This window comes from Pholcus phalangioides, unplaced genomic scaffold, assembly GCF_987345545.1.
Source record: "Pholcus phalangioides strain wild (caught in Gottingen) unplaced genomic scaffold, Ppha-v1.0 ptg000015l_1, whole genome shotgun sequence".
Taxonomy (NCBI): Eukaryota; Metazoa; Arthropoda; class Arachnida; order Araneae; family Pholcidae; genus Pholcus; species Pholcus phalangioides.
This window is the reverse complement of record NW_028301608.1, coordinates 19,152,876-19,173,216: the sequence shown is the minus strand read 5'-3', so window position 1 is coordinate 19,173,216 and position 20,341 is coordinate 19,152,876. Positions and strand designations below refer to the sequence as shown.

General features: G+C 33.9%; 1 protein-coding gene across 2 annotated transcripts in view; it reads right to left on the bottom strand.

Annotated features, from left to right (window-relative positions):
• Positions 1-334: 334 nt before the first annotated feature.
• The window catches only part of LOC149075614 (serine/threonine-protein kinase NLK-like), a 40,443-nt gene continuing 20,436 nt past the window's right edge, over positions 335-20,341 (bottom strand). Inside the window, exons 6-11 of one of the 2 annotated variants that reach the window (XM_089243098.1) lie at positions 18,994-19,203; positions 18,647-18,835; positions 16,206-16,404; positions 13,482-13,578; positions 7,578-7,662; positions 829-1,429 (exon numbers count right to left, since the gene is read on the bottom strand). In XM_089243098.1, coding sequence (XP_089099224.1) covers positions 7,620-7,662; positions 13,482-13,578; positions 16,206-16,404; positions 18,647-18,835; positions 18,994-19,203 — 738 coding nt within the window. In that variant the 3' untranslated portion in view covers positions 829-1,429; positions 7,578-7,619. Of the gene's footprint in view, positions 1,430-7,577; positions 7,663-13,481; positions 13,579-16,205; positions 16,405-18,646; positions 18,836-18,993; positions 19,204-20,341 lie in introns of both variants that reach the window. The other variant, XM_089243097.1, reaches the window with a different exon arrangement.

Here is a 20,341-nt window from a genome sequence, read left to right as displayed (position 1 = left end):
TTGAGCAAATAAAAGAGAATGAATGAGATCAGAAAAAAAAAGACCATAATCGGTAAATATTCCAACATGATTGAGTAAAATAACTATAGTTCCAAAAAAAAAAATTGACTTAGTGGTTCCAACACCAGGAATTGATGTATATATAAATTTAATTTTACAACATACATACACCTAAGCATGATATGCCATTCAGTACTTAAATGTTAGAGCAAATTTCACAAAATAATTCAAAAAAGAAATATATATATACATTGAAAAGCTGTATATATCACAGCTTAAGAAATTTAACTGAACAGAAACAAGTTTTAAATTTGTGAAAAATTTTGTTTTTTTTGCAAAAAAATCTAAAGCAGCAATGATCATGTTACCATATGGATGTTATTTAAACATTTTTTAATTTATTGGAGTAGAAAGAAATTTCCCATTAATCAATTCAACCATTAGTAGCATTTCTATAACTTGAAAAATATCAAAAATACATATTTATAATATTTTTGACAATTAACCAATATATATGTACTGAATAGTTTTTACTATATTAATGGCAAGATTAAAAGCATTTATTATTTAACTGTACTGGGAAACAAAGATCTTTTAATGCAAACAGCAATTTTTTTTCATGCAATAAAATGTTACATTATCATTAAGTCATTCATTGACCTCAAAAATAATTTCCAGCAATTAAAAGCAAACTATACAGATACTGATACACTACTATCATAGCAAAAAACGTAAGCTGGCTCATTCTGTAAATGGTAATGGATGGTTTCTTTCACTTTTATGATTAAAAAACTTCCAATAGCACACAAACAAGATTTTTTTTCCTTTCAACATTTTAATTGGTCATATATAAAAATTCAAATGGCTCTATGTATGATCAAAGTACTGAATGACACTATGCACACTAAAACAAATCACCTATAAGCATATTTTAAAAATTCAATCACTGGAGAATTAAAATGCACAGAGAGAAAAAAAACAGAATTGAAAAACAAACAAAAAGACAATTTTTTTCTTTTTCTGTGAATAAAAACTAGACATTATCACAAAAATCACATTAGAATGAATGTCTGGAAAACTAAACAATTAACTAACCAGATCCTATTAGTTAAAAAATGTATTTTATTATTTACTTAAAAAAGGAAAAAGTTGTAAATATACTTTTTAACGTCAGAATCAATAAACTTGAGCTTCAAGGGCTAAAGTTGAACAACACATAACGATGAGTGAATTTTGGCAGGAATGCTCTGATAAAATTACGAGTGCAAAAGGCTACAGCTCCAGGAATGAGCAAAGAGACTGTGAGCCACCACTATGGCTCAATATGGCAGCAAAACCTCCAGTGCCGATATCATTCACCAGCTAGCATAGGCCATTAACATTCAAAGAGGAGGAACGAAGTAATGGAAGAGGATGATGATGGTGGTGCCTGGAAGGGGGAAGAAAAAAACTTTTTTAAAAGACCCCCATTTTATGTTAATTGAATAAAATTAGTTTCAAACATTTCTTTCATGAATAAAAAAAAGTTTAATCAAGAGACTACGTGAATCTTTAATCTTCTACTGTATAGACAATCAAGGCTTGATTTTCTATAAACTAGAACCTTGATTATCCGGAAAGCAAATTAAAAGGAGTACAAACATTAAAAAACATGAAAGAAGGTATACCAAGAGCCAAGCGGGAAATTATTGCACAGATAACATAAGGTTGAGAAAAATATATTATTTGCTAATTGTATGATTGTTTGGATTATACAAATTTGTTTTGCTCAAATATTTGTCATTAATTATGAAAAAATGAAAAAAAAAAAAAACCTAGAAAAAAATAATCATCTGTAACGACTATCCACTAATCCAATTTTTCATTCTTTACACTTATAGTCCTTTGAACTTGAAGGTGCTTTGTAAAAGTGGCTATTTAGTACCCCCTGAATAGAATCAAAGATATTTGGTTTAGTAAATATATATATATATGACTTAAAAATCGGGCCAACTTCTCAAAGTAAAGAGAGAGAAAAACAGGCTCAGTGTGTATAAAGTAACTAAGTAATGGTATAAAGTTTTCTTGAAATGTATTTTTGTTAATTTAAACTGTGGTAGTGTTCACGAAAACATGGTAACATACACTGAATATTAACAATACAAGGACCACTGTTTTGTTATACATAGGAGGACCAATACGTCAAAATGACCGGAGGTTGTTTTTCACTAAGGGATCTAAATTTTCATAAATTTTATTAGGTTTAAATGTATGTATGAGAGTAGGTATGCAAAGAAATATCAATCATAAGATTTTTTTTCGACACAATTCAATTTTATTTCAAATTCCAAAAAAATTCCTTGCTGCTTAACCTGCACATAAGTTATTCTGGAAATTATAACTACAATTGAGAATTTGTATATCAAACTTTTTATATTTTTTAATACCTCATCATCAACAACCAACATTTTCAATCCACTGCTTCTGAAGGTCTCTTCAAAATTTTTGCATTTTGCTCTGTCTGATGCTTTAGTCAACCAGTTGACTTCATCACCTTTTCTGATCTCGTCGATCCATCTTGCGTGGGGATGTCTTCTTGGACATTTAACACCACACACACAAGTGTACCAATCTAGAAGACTTGTAGTTCATTTGTTGTGCTCTGCTCTTGCAATATGTCCAGCCCATTTCCATTTTAGAGGTTTAATTCTATCCATGATATCATATATTTTTGTTTGGTTCCTTATCCACATGATTTATTTTCTGTCTCTCCTTCTAATGCCTAGCATACATCTTTCCATGCTCCTTCGTGTTGTCTGTAGCCTTTGTACCGTCTTACTTGTAATCCATAAGTCAGTGCTGGTAGCGCACACACTGTTCTTTTCAGGCATAATGGCATGTGGCTCTTCAGAATTAGTTTTTGCTAAAAGTGCTCCATCCAATCCTGATCCTTCTGTTTATTTCATTAATGATTCTGTTGTCCATGGTAATTTCTTGACCCAGGTATACATAGCTTTCTACTTCTCCTGTCTCTGTGTTGTTGAGCAAGATTGTCCTCTTCAATGCAAAGGGGTTGAACATAACTTTAGTCTTTTGCAGATTCATTTTCAAGCCCACCTGAATACTTGCCTTTGCCAGTTCCTGTATAATTTCTTCTAGTTTGTCTGGATTACTGCTAACGTCTGCAAAACGCAAATGATTGAGAAATTCTCCATTTATTTCAATTCCTTTCTCATCCCAATCCATTTTTCTGAATAATTCTTCTAAAACAACAGTAAAGAGTTTTGGTGAGATAGCATCACCCTGTCTGACTCCTTTTCCAGGTTTAATCTTTGCTTTACCTTTATCCAAATGAATTGTTGCAGTTACTTTGTCATATATTTTCTTGATGATATTGTTGTAAGTCTTCTCTATGCCAATTACACCTAGAGCTTTAACAGTAGCATATTTTCTTGAACACAGAGTCAAACGATTTCTCAAAATCAATGAAGACCATATGCAATGGTAATTTGTATTTTTTGTGTCTGATTGTTTGGATGTGATCCATTGTACTAAATCCATTTCGAAATCCTGCTTGTTCTTTTGGTTGAGCTTCATCCAATTTGGATTCAAGCCTATATGTCAGCACTTTGGTGAAGATTTTATAAATTACTGATAGGAGACTGATTAGTCGATAGCTCTTAATATCTTCTTTTTCACCTTTTTTGTAAAGAAGAACCATCATTGAGTTATTTCAATCTTCAGGCACATCCGATTTTGTGAGACAATTTGTGAGCAAAGCAGCTAGCATACCAGCAAATTCTTCTCCTGCTTCTTTAATGTATATTGAAATCCCATCTTCAGCTGGGCATTTTCCTTTTTCATACATCTTATAGCCTTGTAGACTTTCTTTCAGCACAGGCACTACTTGTACGAATTCTGCTCCATTTTCTTTTCTTCCTGCTCTTTCCTCGGTTCTGATCCTGTTCTTCATGTATAGAGTATTATAAAATTCCTCAACAATACTAATGTTTTCATTTCCATCTTTTGTGATGGTTCCATCTTTCCTTTTTAGAGCAAAAATTTCCTTTTTCCCAACACACAGTTTCATTTTGCTGATTTTTCAAGCTCCTATTATCTTCCAATTCTTTCTTTAAAATATCGCAAGTAAACTTCCTGACATCTTCTGTAATCCGCTTTCGTACTGTCTTGCAAAGTTCTGCATATTCCACTTTTGATTTGGGGTCATTTTTCTTAATCTGAAATTCTCTCTGGTCTTTCATCAGTTTCTTTGTTTCTTCTGTTATTTTCTTCACTGGTTCGATTTCTTTTTCTCCAGCGACTTCTGTTGCTACTTCTTTTATGGTAGTGGTTAAAGTTTTGTTCATCGTGGTGACATCTTGTCCATCCTCAGTGGTGTTATATAGCAAATCAAGTCGGTTCTTTAGCTCTAACTGGAATTTATATTGATGTTCTTGAAGCTTTACCAGATCAATGACAGTTTTGTATTTTGATAAGTTTCGTTCTTTCCATTCTAGTGTTCCATTCCATTATTCTACAGCTGACTAGTCGATGATCACTTCCTGTATTGAATTTGTTGAAAACACTGCAGTCTTGGATCATATGCTTCTTATTAGATAGGACAGTGGTCAGCAAACCGCGGCTTGCGAGCCCCATGTGGCTCTTCCACAAAATACTACGTGCGGGAGAACAAAAATTCCAGATTTTTGTAAAATTATGTTTAGGCACGGATTTTGGGCATTTGGTTCTCGCTCCCTTCCCCTCCCCTCCCAAGTGAGTCATCTTTTTTGCAGGCTTTTGCTGAGAGAAAGAGAGTGAAAGCCTGATGCTGCTGTCACGTGACACTTCCGGGACCAATAAGGTGGGTAGATACTGGGAAGTTCAGGAAAAAGTTGTAGAAAACAATGCATTTTCCTAAGGTATTCGAGGTAGATAGATGCAAAAGACGAGTCTCCTCTCGAAACATGGGGGGGGGGGGGGAAAGAACATGCAATGTTTTCCAATGGTTGACATCCTAAAGAACGTCAACCTGTACCTGGCCATATCATAGAAGACTCCTGGGCCACCACCTCCCACCTCCCATGACGGCCTCCTGAGGCCTCTCTCCACCCAACATCGGTCAACAGTGCTAGAAGCGATCCACCAGGGGTCACACATATGAAGACGACGCTCCTCGGCCACCACCTCTCATGACAACTCCACCATGGCCACCTCTCTCCCTTCATATCAACATCGGTCATCCCTACTGAAGCGATCCACCAGGGGCGACTATCCAAAGATGATGCTCCTGGGGCCTCTGCCCCACAAGATGGGCCCCACCTTGGACTTTCATTGATGACATCCTCAGGCTAACATCTCGTTGGACGAGCTTACAGTGAACCCGTCTTCAGCGAATTTCCTAGAGAAGGGAGCCAGATATTCGTAAGCCAACAAGCTTTTTTTAAAATTAACAACTATCATGTCCTGCTAAACATTTAGACCACCCAAATCTATTCCTGCCTATTCAAATGTATATTTATGACGTCTATTCAAAAAGCCTCATTAGTGGGAGTATTGAAAATGTGGCAAACCATTACAGACAAACCTTGTTAGTGCGTCACCCGGTTAACACATCACTCTGCTTAACGGATCACTTTTTTGGAAGTCCCAATTGTCCTCAGGCAGGAATTGGCAAGCTATGGCTTACTCCGTTTAACGAGCCCCTCCGCTTACTAAGTCATATTTTTGCTCTCCCAAGAGTGACTCATTAACGAGGTTTGACTGTATAAAGGCATAAACTATTATATATATATATACTGGCAGCGTTGAAGAAATGACAAACCATTGTAAAGGCATATACTCGTCTGAAACGCATTGCTAGGGAACCACGGTAACCAAAGTAAACGTTCGGAAAGTGATTGTTGAGTCCCAAAAACCATTGTTGCCGGACAGTTTTTTGCCCTGCTCTGACGAAATTTTAAAGTAACCTATTATTCAAGTTGGGTCCCATTTGGTATATACGCAAAATTTGGTGATGATTGATCTAAAATTACAGATTTGTATAGCGCGCGCACGCACGCACGCACGCACGCACGCACGCACACACACACACACACACACACACACACACACACACACACACACACACACACACACACACACACACACACAATCAATTTCATATATATAGATAATATCGTTACTAAGTATGATATCAAGACTTATTCAACGTACCTATAGTTTAACAAAGACTTAAAACTAAGTAATTTTAGGAGTGTTGTAAGGAGTTAAGATTCCATAGATATTTCTGATTCCAAGAAGAAATCGAAGATTGCTTGTTCTATGCATTCAGATGTGCCAGAAGTTGGTGCTTCTACGCTAGTTCCATTATCAATGGAATATGCTCTTCAAGAATGCTCTGTCTGTACATTTTTCCGTCCTTTTCTAATATATAATTGAAGTTTTGTCCTTCTGTCTGTCAAAGTATAAAGCAATTATTTGTAGGACTTTGATCACTCGTTGGTTGAATAGAAAGCTTTTCTCTCTGAAAGGTTTTTTTTTTTTTGTATCAGGAACAAATGCACTCTTCGATGTTCTTACACTTGTAAGATGAAATAAAGGTCCAACAAAAAATTTATGGCATGAAATTCTGCTAATTGCTTCTTCGTATTTTAGGGTGTGATCTTAAAAGATTTTTGTATTCATACATGATACGCCTTTAGCATCACTTTCACTCGTTTATGTAAGAAGGAATAGAAACATCTTCATAGGTTGGTAACATATTGCATTTAATGTCACTTGAATCAAGAAATAACGGACATTTCCCACTTCGAACGAGTACGATCCATGATGAAAATGGCACAAACGAGTGCTATACAACCGTGCCTTATTTCAGCTGGAGTTATACTGGGAAACATGCGCATGCATAGGGTCTTTCTAGACTCTCGACCACTCTACTCACCCATCCAACCCTCACACCTACGTGACGAATTGTCTATGTTTGTAGAACGTAACGTAATTGATCAAAACCCTAACTGAAACCTACCTTGGAAAAAAAATCAGAAATATAAAAAAAATCAAAAAATTGATATCAATCCGGAGGCAGTTACACTAATCAGAATGTAAAAAGAAAAAAATCACAAGTGTTATTTTGAGACCATTTAGCAACTTTTTATCGCTGTGCCCCTAAAAAAATGTGAATTTTACTTTTTTGACCGAACCTAATGCATATGCACTGGTATTCAAGAATAATAATTCTAGGAGAAAATATTTGAAGTAGGCAGAGAAATTTAAGGAAGTGGTACAGTAAAACCTTTCTTAATAGTCACTGTTCTCTTATGACCAAAAAATATAATTTCCTGTTTTTTATATTTCTATAATAACAACCCCCCCCCCTCATTTAAAGTCACTCTCTCTTTTATGGATTTTTATTTTGTCCTGCCTGTGTCCACTAAAGAGGAGTTTACTGTACTTAGAATAGAATTAATGAAGACAAATGAAAAATGTATAAGATCAGAATTAGGATATTTACTGCTGCTCTAACATTAAAAAAATGCATAAATGAATTGCTAAGCAATAGAATATAAACATTCCTGTTGTAATATAGCATCTATTCTTACCTAGACTCTAACATGTCACACATTATCCAACACAGCAAACACTCATTTGTACACTGAGTTTACATGGCCATTCTGAGAAAAATCCCTATCCAACAAGAGAAAAATAGCATAGGCAAAATTGCTTAAAAGAGGAGGAAATGAAGCAAAGCAGAATAGAATGCATATCTGACATATCATGAAACAGAAGCAGCAGAATAATTTTATAAAGCAAGAATGTAAATACTTGCATTAGTGAATAGGTATAAATAAGTGAACATGAAAGAATGAAAGCAGCTAGAGAGGAAAAACTAAAAACACAAAATGCAGAAATCTTACTTAAATTAATGGTGTCTTTGGACATCAATTATTTCAAGTAGGACTGGTCTGATTAATTGGTTGATTGACCAGATTAATCTAACAATTATTAATTGCAGTAGAAAATTTTAGTTAAGTTAATCAACTCGATTAAAATTTTCATTGTAAATTAACTTGATTTGTTTGAAAAAACAAATTAGATACCTTAAATTATGTTCCTATACATAATATTTTAGATAAGTGACCATATTTAAATCAATATTTCGATCAAATAATTCGTCACGGGGAAATACTGGTTGATTCAACGAAAACTGAGGATGATTTCAGTTCCAAATTGAGGTTGATAAGAGTTTAAAAAAAGCTTAAAATATATTGCCTCCACTGTGAACAGCAGTTTTGCAATTTGGAAAGCATCAGACTCCCACACCTCCAGTATTAATTTTGGGAAAAACCCTTCTAAGACATTTTCTACAGTTTCTAAGGGGAAAAACAACAGTATGAGCATCAAAATCAGTGACTAACATAAAATGGCCTATTTTCTAAAATTAAAAAAAAAAAAAAATATCTGAGTTAAGAAATTCCAGGATATGACAAGCATGTTCAGGATATTTGTTCACATTTGGAAAATAAGTGAGTGAAATAAATAATTTTTTTATAGCATTCATTTATTTTACATAGTTACCAATATTAAGTTTGCTATTAATGGTTAGAGATCAAAATTTGATTAATCAATTAAAAAACTTAACCAGTTAGAAATTTTAATCAATTCCTAGCCCTAATTTCAAGTAAATAATCACTTTAATGAAGGCTTTTCAAATTTATTCTTGAACATTTAGTTTTATGGACCATCATTACATTAAAGTATCTCTTATTACCCACTTTGATCTTTTTTAGATTTTAAGCATATTTAGTTATTAATTTTTTAAACATGAATAATGAACAATTTGAACACGATTAATTAGAGAGATTTTCCCTTCTTAAACTCAAACTGTCCCCCCCCCCCCCCACTTTTGGAAATGCATCTTAAAAAAATTCCACAATAATTGCAAAAAAAAAAAAAAAAGGAGAGAGGACCATTATCTCGCATAAGGAAATCAATGTGCGATTTTATATATGCAAAAACTAATTTTTGGATATAATCTCCAAGTTAATAAATTGAAGAGATTTATCTGATTATGTGACAAATTTTTTCTTTTCAAATTTAAAAAAAAACAAAACATTTTACTTACAATTTCGGCATACAATTGTAACCATATTATTGTAAATGCAATTATCAGAATGAAATCAGGAGCAAGATAAATTTTTTTTTTTAGTATAAGGTAATAAGTAGCAAACTAACTGGAATATAGTCAAATCTTGATAAGTCAAATGTGTAGCAGCTGACAAAAAACTGAGTTATCATTAGTTTGCTTTATTGGAAATTTTGATTTCAGAGAGTGGGGGAAAAAGAAAGATTTATTAAACATCAACGCTAGTAACAAATATATAGGGATGGCACTGACACGCTATATCACGTCAAATATCCAGGATTTCGGAAAAGGACGCATTAAAATTTGCTTCTAATTTCTTTCCCAGTTCCAAGAAGGAAAAAGTACAGAGATAAAACCGCAAATTTTCCCTTTCCTTTCCCCCCTTCTTTCTACCATCTATCAGTATCGCGCGACCTTAAGTACGAGTGAAACATTTTACCGTACTGCCTTGTATTGATATAACCCGGTTGTTGAAGAATAAGATGACAAGATATCTTGCTACGCCCCTGAATGAGAGGGCTGTATACTGAATTTTCCATAATTTCGGAAAGTTTTTTCTTTGCGGGTTACATACCAGAAATTACAGTACTTCTGTGCGACTGTCTACCAGCATTCAAAGATAGCATCTATATGGCATAAATTTCCTTTGTTGCTAAAACATTCAAATTGTAAAAAAATTCTGAGATTGTTTCTATTTGGGGGAAAAACCTTGAATATCCCTAGTTTTGTTATCTAGCTGCTATGCAGTCATCACTGTTTTGCAGTGTGAAAATCACGGATGTGGACACAGAATCAGCCTTTTGGGGGGCCCACAAAGATTTCTTCTACAGAAATTTTTGGGCACTAACACTCAAAAAAGAGCTTTAAGTTAACAGATAGTATTGTAATGCATTTCTTTCTTCAATATTTTAATTTTCTACAAAAAAAACATTTAAAACATTTTAAATTTTTGATCCTCTTGGAAGGGGGAGGATTTTGCACTTGGTGAAAACCCAGTTTTCGGAATCTACGATTCAGCAGTGGTAATCGGCCAAATATGATTTTCTAACTTTAGTTGGCTATCCGTTTGATGAAAAGCTCTGTTGCCACAATGAGTACACAGGACTTATAAATGTCTTATAAATAAATAAAATATTAAATATAAATGTCTTATAAATGGACTTATAAATTATATACACAAATAAGTATACATTAAATGCTTCAAATCCACACACCAGCAATTTGTAAAATGAATGGAATGGCATTACCTACTGAACACCCCCAAAGCAGAATATGCCGAAATGTGTGACGTACGTCGCAGAACAACCAGTGCTGTTGCAGAACAATCTGGAAGAATTTTAAGAAAAGCGTAAAAAAACGCTATTTTGTATATGTGAATTTTCAGTCAGCTGAGGGCTCGTTGCAGAACATCGCAAAACATTCTGCTTTGGGGCTGAACACAAACATCCAGAACGCTTGTTTCACACACAAGCACACTGTTAAGTTTCAACAACAAAGATCTGACATGGCTCTTACATTCAAGTGCATGAATATGTGACTGTTAAATGGTTGTAGACCACAGAGTTGTGGACCACCAGGGAGAGAAAAGAAAATCCATTCCACCTGGAACTTGCTTCGCAAGGGTTTATATAAATCAGAAGATAAGAGTCTCTCAGAATCATTTGCTTTAAACTTAATCAGAATATATGTATTATTGAATGAGTTATGGTTTTTAGAAAATTAATCAGAAGAGAATTTATACATAGATTGATTTATTAGAAAATATATAAATGTGCCTAACTTAACTATATTTGTGTTAGATTTATTACGTGTTAAATTCTCAGTGTTACTGGGTTTCTTTGCAAGCTTCAAGCTTTCTCGAGTAGTAAATAATGAAAGTAAAAGAACCTAGTCATAAGCTGGTAAATGAAACTATTTTTGGGCCGGTAGATAGCCGAACTTTTTGAATTGAATATGTTTTTAGAAATGTAATCATTTATTTGATTTACAGGGATAACCAGTGAATGATGGGGTGGGATGCTTACTTTAATTTTTTTCGAGAGGGGACCCACTTTCACTCAAAAAGGATCCAGATTTTGCCAATGGACCCAGGTAACATACAGTACAGCGGCATCTCTGAATATAGTACAGGGCCGGCAAAAAGTCAGTAGAAACTTTAAAAATTCATAAAAACCACAAAAATAAATGAAATAAAAAACGGTCCCAGGATTAGCAACACCAGATCATCATTTTTTTAATATAGGAAGAAAAATAATTAAAAAAACAGCTGATAGGTGGCACTGATGTACACAAGTCAAAGAAAAGATACGCAAATAAGAAACAGGATGCCTCTAAATCGTTTATTACAGCAGTATGTGTTCCACATGACCACCACCACAGGGGATAACACATTGCAGACGAGTCACAAATTCAGCAACAGCAGAGTGCAGCATGTCCGGATGTATACATGACACCTCTCGGCGGATCACATCTTTCAGTTCTGACAGATTGGATGGACCAGATCGATACAACTGGAATTTCAAACATCCACATAACCAGAAGTCTGCCGGTGTCAAATCTAGAGACAGGAGGCGGCCATGGGAACCTGTAATTCTTACTAATGATTTTGCCTTCCCGAACGTCTGTATCATGAATGCCTAATAGGAGTAGCAGTGTGAAGTTGCCACATCTTGCATAAATGTGATGGTAGAAAGCACATCTCTTTCAAGCAAACATGGCACAACCTTCTTGAGCAGAATTATTAAGTAATGCTGCTGGCCAATGTGTTTCAAAGAAGAAGGGTTCTATAATGAACAAACCTGTGAACCCACACATCACTGTCAATTTTGGGGAATGCAATGCTTTCTGCGTGTACTCACGTGAATTAGACGTCACCTAGATACGACAGTTATGGGTATTAACATTGCCATGAAGCAAAAAATGAGCTCCATCTGTCCACAAGATGTTAAAGACTAAGGTGAGATCCTGTTTGATTTTGGAGAAAGCCCACCTCACAAATGTTTCCCTCTGTACAGTATCCATTGGTAAAAGTTCATGGCATGACTGCAATCTGTCTGGGTACAGATCAAGGATTCCATGAAGAATACTGTGTACCAAGGATGGTGGTAAGCCCAAGCGTCTGGCAGCTTCATGAGCACTGCTGGTCCCTGCAGCTGATTTGGAAGCTAATGCATCTATTTTGGCTGCAACACGCGACGAACATGCTTTCCTTAAACATGGTCGTCCGGCTCTTACACACGATCCTCCAGCATTCCAGTTTCCTCAAACCGCTGAGCAAGCTTCATGAGGCCTGTCACTGTTAAAGGCCCTTTTCCAGTCCTCACGTTCTTCTGAACTCAGAATTTACGCATGGCAATGGTTGCTGATTCCTGGTTCACGTAAAACAACTTCACCAACAAAGCTTTATTCTTTGCACTCAGCATCCTTGTTCAAATACACGGTTTATAACGGTGAACTGGTTGTGGATTAGGAGCGAAAGTTCTTATAACTGTCTCATTTGCATATTTCCACCGAAGTTGCTCGTACCAGCACCACCTCTATCGGCTTTTTTTCCTGTCTTAAAAAAATTCTCATGACCTAGTGATGTGAACCCTACAAACCATTTTTATTTTGGTTATTTTTCTGGTTTCAATGAAATTTTTGCCCACCTGTATTAGTGAAACCATGTCAAGCTACTGAAGATGGAGAAATTAAAAAAATATGTTTAATCATATTTAATTATTGAATAAGAATATTTAGAAATAAACTAGATACCCATACAATATATTATGGAAACGGACGAATACATGATGCTCGTATAAATGTGTGTGTGAAATAAATTATAAACGAGGCTTAAACAAGATCACTTTATGTCAAAAAATGCAATGACTTTAATTGCCTGTCTCTTTTGGTCTTTTTTTCGTGAGTCTCGCTTTTTTCAATCTGATAAATGAATCTGCTAAAGTCTATTGCTAAACACAGAATTCTATTGTTAAATGCTAAAAATTACACATTGCCAAATGCTATCTTTTAAATTTCTCTCATTCCTGAAAACTTTGACTTAAAGGAAGGAAACTTTGAATTAAGGAAAAATTTTAACACTATCAGGAAAAGTTCTGGGGCTGAGTGAAAATTTCGACTTAAACAGACACTCAAGATACTGGAGTTTGACTTAATGTGAATTGACTGTATATATTACTACTTTAGATTAGAGTCTATGAAACAATTCTTTCTTCTGAAACTTTTTAACGACCCCCCTTCCTTCAGAAAAAAACCTGCTTCCATCACTCCATATGCTGAATGAACCCATAGGATCCAAGCTAATCAACAAAAGGAAAAAAATGTAAAATTAATGTTTTAATAATATGCAAATGCAACTTACCTAGCAAAACTCTTAAAAGCGGCAGAGTGAGGATTTATACAAAGTGGCATTCGATACAGCCCTTTATAACGATCTGATATAAAATGGTACAACCGATCTGGAAAAGAATGGAGAAAAAATTTAGATATTCTTATATAACACCAATGCTTATAAAAAAAACATTAACCGCTTGAAATTAGATGATTAAAACAAGGCATTTACAAAATAACATTGAATTAATAATAACAATGATCAAATTTCACTGAAATGCTGTGGCAAATGCATTCAGTGGAAAATAGATGCATTAAATTATGCAGAATTAATGACTCATTTAACTGAATACAAAGTTTCAAACATACTGTACATGAGATGGTTTTAACTGAGAAGTTTTTTCCTTCATATTAGTTACAAACAGGGTTGAACCTTGAATCCTGCAAACTACACGACCGCAGAATGCGCCAACTGAAGGGGGGGGGGGGCAATGGGGGTGTTTTATCACCAAAACATTATTTACTTAAAAATGTCCAGAACCGGCCCTGATTAAAAAGCTATTCAGTTCAAACTTCATTGTAAAAAGACTATAATGCTATATATTTCCTTTCTTTTAGATACGGTAGCATCATAAATTTATATGCTGGGTGGGATCAACGATAAGCAATTAAGCCTGCTTACAATTTTGCATACAAACACATTTAATATTACTTTATTGGGACCAATATTTTTGAAAAATAATCTGTCTTTTAGAAAACATGTGAGAATCCCATCCATCTCTAAAAATTTCATTACGGATGAATCAGATTTTCCCATGCAGATTATAGGCCTATAGACAAGATGATAATATTTTACCTGAAAGGTAGTAAAATTTGTGTTAAATTATATGCATAAACTTACGGTAAATAAATCTATCAAAATGTCTTCAGATGTGAAACAACTAATCATAACATTGCAAGTATTCCGCATGAAGAAAGGTACCAGTTTTTTAAAAAATTTTATTACAGTTTTGATCACCGAAATAGAACCAGTACAGACATTGTAAAATCTGCCATAAATAGAAACCAAATAGCGGCCAATCTTTCTCTTAACCCATTTTTGACTGACATTGTATTTGTGCAATGCTTTGTTAAAAAATTCTTCATATACTTTTCACTCACATTTTTGTACGAAATAAATGTTTTTAGGAACTAAAAAGGTCTACTGAGTGTCATAGTATTTTTTTAGAATTTGTTTACAATGAAATTTGATTTTTGATGATTTTTCAAAAATGAAATTTTCAGAAATTTTATCCAGATTTTCGATCTGAATTTTCTTTTTCCTTACCATGAACAGAAATATAATTTTTAAAAAATAGAAAAAATAATAATTTTTCACAATTTTTTTTTGTCACAGGGTACACGGTTTCCCAAAATTATAATTATTTTGATTAAACTAAGATAATTAATTTGCATTAATTAGAAAGCTAATTGTAAATTTACATTTAATTGCAAAGAAAAACATGTTAAATTGATGTTAAATTTTTTTGAAAGTTCGAAAATATGTTATTTAAATAGCCAGTCATCATATATAAAAAAATTGTGCGATTCGGTCACGAATTGTAAGAGCAGTCAAAAATGAGTTAATGAACAATAGGCACCATAGACATTAATGTTGGCATTTCGTTTACATATTAGTATTATAGATACATTAGAAAAAAAATCATGTGATCAATGAAGGTGTTGGTAACTTGAATTGTGTGTGTTTGCAATTGCATGTATCAATAATCTTTGAAGAAGTAGAGTAATAATAATCTATGACTATTAAAAGGTTCATACTGTTTAAAAGTGACACTTGACTATTCAAAGCACTTTTGAGGCAAAATTTTAAAATTCAAGGACATTCATATCATGGTTGATAACAATTGCGCATTTTTTTTTCTACAAAAAATGAAGTTAATTGGTATTTTTATTAATATTAAACATTTACACATTTTAATTTTGAGTTTGAAATTCTAATTCAAAGATAGAGAACTATGTTTTAAAAATTATTTAATTTCAGCTTGTAGACAAGATTAATTTCTAAAGGTATTGCTTTTAAAAAAAAATTGATAAAAATATCAGAAAGCCCATGTAGTCATATATGTAGGAGTGACCATATTTCCCACAGAATAAATCCATACTGCTTCAATGTAATGGTGTTTCATTTTCTGCCTTTGGTGATTTTTTGGCAATTTTAGTAATAACGGGCAACTTTGCTTGCCTTTGGCAGGATTTTTGGTGACAACTGGCAATTTTGCTGCATTTTTATCGAAGAAATAGTCAGTCTATATTTATTCACCAGACATTCATTAATATATTAATTAAATAGTTTAAAATATTTTGAGGCAATATCTTAAGTACAGTGTTTGCAGCCAGATTTTATGCAACAAAGCACAGAAATACCTTGAGTGTGATCATACGTTCTATTTTCAACACTGTCTAGCTAATCATCATTGTGGCTCCACACAGTTTTGCCCCAATGGAACAATGTTTTGGGGGATTTAGTTGAGGGAGAAAACAAAAATCGACGAAAGAAATTCACACACAAAAAATTTTCAAGCACTTGAAAATGGTAATTATTTTTTCAAGGACTGCAATGATTTTTCAATGACTTTTAAAAACTTAAAAATGAAAATTTTTTTAAGGACTTTCAAGGACTGTACAAACCATGTATTAAATAAGTTTCTAATTTTAGGCCCGGGGGATTTTCTTATTATCTCATGAATCTAATTACCTTTCACTTGCTGTACTGATGTCAGATCTTTTTCAAAGCCATCATCAAAAATTTGTACAGATACAGGCTCAAAATCAGAAATATACTGCCGGCCAGCAAATGTATTATGACAGCAACGGCACATACAGGAATGATAACGTAGCCGGCCTTCATCCATAAATGGATGGCTCAATGCATCAGCACATGTTATACGCTTGTCCTGAAAACAAATAAAATGACATTAACACTGAAACAAAGCAGTATAAATATAATTTCACTCATAATACTAAGCAATGTACAATTCTCATGTATACTCAGCAATTTTGTCCAGTAATTAGTTTAAATTTTGGTTTTTAAATTTAAAATTAGAACTAAAATAAGTTCCAGCTGTTTTCCATTAGGATCAGCCATTTTCAAGCTGCAAACATAAACATATATAGTTCAATAGGCATCGGTAAGAAAATTGAAAACAGTTGAGTCTTTGTAAGTGAACACTGAATAAGTGGATGTTTTCTAAAAGAATCTTGGTACAAATATAGTGAAGTTTGCATGCAATAAATGTTTTTGATGTTTTCTTTGACTTCATTAAAAGCAGGTCTGACTGTATATAATACTCAACTTTATTTTTAACGGAGAACAACACTGGTCTATTGCAATAGGCAATTTTCCATCAAATGAGTTGTGCCCGAAGTGTGCATGTATACCAATGAGCCTAAGTGAATCTAATGTTGTGGATGTATTTTAGTTCTGCTTTCCATTTTTCACACTATGAGTGAAGTGTAATAGATATTTCTACCATTGTAGGTCTATTGCTCTCTGCGGGTTAAACTTTTTGTGATGAGGGGACCCACATTCACAAATCGAAGTCTGAAACTACAGATAACTAACTTCAGCCGAATTAGTTAGCCCATTGGCAACTCACATGACTGTGTGTGTGTGTGACCAATGGGGTTTGAACCTGGATCCTTGCGAGTCCAGCACAATGCCCAAACAACTGCATAGCAGCTAAACTGTTTTTACTGTGTCACTGTTATAGAATGAGCTTTAACACTAAAAAACAGGGCCGCAACTAAAGGGGAGCAGGTGGGTCTCGTGCCCCGGGCTCTGGACCAGAGGGGGCGCAAATTTTATTCTCAAATCTCTCCTTCAACATTACAACATTACAAGGGGTCGCCAAAATGCGCACTTGCCCCGGGTAACAAAGCATCTAGTTGCGGCCCTGCTGAAAAATGAAAGGTTTGGTAAATTAAACAATGCATAATATTAGAGTTGTCATAATGCGTGGATACAGTCTAGAGATGGGACAAATATTTGCCCCTTTTGCCAAATAATGCTTAGGTATTCAGATGAATATCAGTGTAAATCTAAGCACAACACACAAACAAATTTTAAAAAATTATATCTGGAACTTTTAGCACAAAATAAAAATTTATAGATACAACTTTATTGTGTGGTGTATATCCCTTTCTGTGCAAGAGGTTATGTCAAGGTGAATTTCTAGGATAAGGAAAACATGAAACTAAAAATAGAATCCTACTGCAATAAGGTGGAAGTAAGAATGAATACTACACAACTTCACTAACTTTCTTTCATTTCAAACCGAGCACAACTCAGGTCTTTAGCCATGGGCAATTTATTACTTAGTGAGTTGTGCCAGAAATGTAAATGTTTGCACCCAACAGTCTGAGTGCGTATCTAGTATTGTGTCAGATTAAGTTCACTAATCAAAGGATGCACATAGACAAGATATGTATTAAGCTACTGAAAAAGGCAAAAGGGGCAAAGAGGAAAGATAAGTCATAAATTTTATGATGCATTACTAGTTGAGAGTAAATATCATTGACATTTTCTCGATTAGCTGTGAAATTGTAACAAGTGTTAGAAAAAAAAATTGATTCTGTAAATAATATTGAAATACATAGTTGACTTTGATTGTTAGTATCACAGCAATAAAAATCTTTCACTTAATAAATTGAATAATTAAAATTTAATATCAATCATTTGAAATTACCAATAATTTCCAATTAAAAACACTAATTTTATTTATAATTGCAATGAAATTAAGGAATTTTATATTCGGCCCCCAAATATTTGGCATTCGGTTAAATCACTATTTGTCCCATCCCTAGTACACACAGTCTAAGTTTCATCATGATTAAATCTACACAAAACAGGAAATGAACAAAAGAAGAATTTTTTGAGTTGCTGTAGTTTTCTTATAATGGGTGAATCTTGTAATTACTCTTCAAAAGTTCATTATAATATACTCTCTCCTATTCCATCATATTTATATTTCAGTTAATTTTTAAGTGATGGAATGTGATATTTGTGTTCATGTTTTATTAAATGCCGTCTTAAAAAATAAAAATAGAAAATTCATTAAGCAGGAATTTTACTTCAAGCATTTAAAAACAATTCTGGAGATGATTTTTTTTAGAAAACTGAGGTTTTCGTAAACTCACAGGGTTGAAGACTAGCATTTGGCAAAGTAAATGCACTGCTTCATGAGTGGCTTGAGAAGACAAGGTGTAGAGAGCAGCCAAGGAAGGCAATTTGTGTGGCCGTCTCAGTAGGTGTGATCGAGCACCATCACACGCAGTCTTTGTGTCCTCGATGTGAGGAGTTCCTAGCAGGTCTGTAATCAATTCCAGCTAAATATGGGAAAAGATTCAGTTCATAAGTGCATAAAAAATATTGTATTTTAATATCAAACATCATTTGCAGATGACTAAAGAATTAAAGATTATTCTCATCTGTGTGGAAGATATATATAATGTCATCAATAAAACCATTTAGAATTTGGACATACCTGTTGTATTGGTGTTTGGGCTTGAAACAATATGCGTCTTCCTAAGAGTTCAGCAAATATACACCCTACAGACCATATGTCTACAGCAGAAGAGTAGTGAATAGCCCCCATTAACAACTCTGGAGCCCTGTAGTACTGTGTAACAACTTCCTGAGTCATATGTTTGCTTTCATCTGTTTCTTGAACTCTTGCCAAACCAAAGTCACAAATCTAAATTAAAAAAAAAACAATATAAATCTATATCATGTTCATGATTTTGTCACACTTTTCATTTTGTAAGAAATTGAAAGATTTAAAAAAAAAGTGGGAGGGGGTGTACAACATAGGAATGCTTGCACATTTCCATAGAATTAGGCTCTTGATAAATCAGCGGTAGGAAGTGACAAAGTCCATTTCAGAGCAGTTTTGGAACAGAAAAATTCGGAATTCAGCAAAATATAGGGATTTTTTTGGAGCAGATTTATAAATTGATTTATAAATTTATTTTGCAGATTTATAAATTTATAAATTGGAGCAGCGAAATTAACTTACAATATTTTCGTTAACCCCCTTCCCTTTTCAAAATAAAACAACTGCACTGTCTTTTGTTATCAAACATCTTTTCATAAGCTTGTTTTTTGTTTTTGGTGTTTAACGCTTCTGACACCTTGTTTCCTTGAAAGAGCGGCTGTCATAAAATTTTTCACACTAGTCTATTTAAAATGAAACTTTTTGCTTACTGAGGGCACTATTTGCTGTCTGGAACAGCAGCAGTTTAAATGGGCTAAAAATTTTCTATAAGTTTTCAATATTTTATACTCGGAAAGAAATTGTTGCAAAATGGGAGAGAATTTCGGAAGAATCAACATGACATTGGGCGATTCAGCACTAATTGTTTGGTGATTTGACACTCGCTATTTGTCAATATTGGAGATTTAACATTAGTTATTTGGCAGCATTGGCAATTTAATGCTCGTTATTTGACAAAGTTTCTAAATTAGCATTCGTAATTCGGCAGTGTGGCTTTTTTACTTCCGGAATGACAATTTTTTTCACGAAACATCTGAATTTGACGCAATGACGATTGACTAAAGTAATTTCTGCTGCCTGCAGTGGCGACTTTTTTCTTTTTCTTGAAAACGGAAACTGACTCATATTTGTGCTTTACAGCTGAAAGACTATTGCAAACCATCTTCAGTTGCATGATCATGGATATTTATTTATACAATAATGTTGGACGAGGCGTAAATATGAGAATGCGGTTGATGGTGACAGAAAAAAAGTTTTATATTTTTCGAAAATATAAATGGCATGGGTGAATCAACGACAGTGGAGGGGAGAGAGTTCCAGTTAAAAATTGTATGTGGAA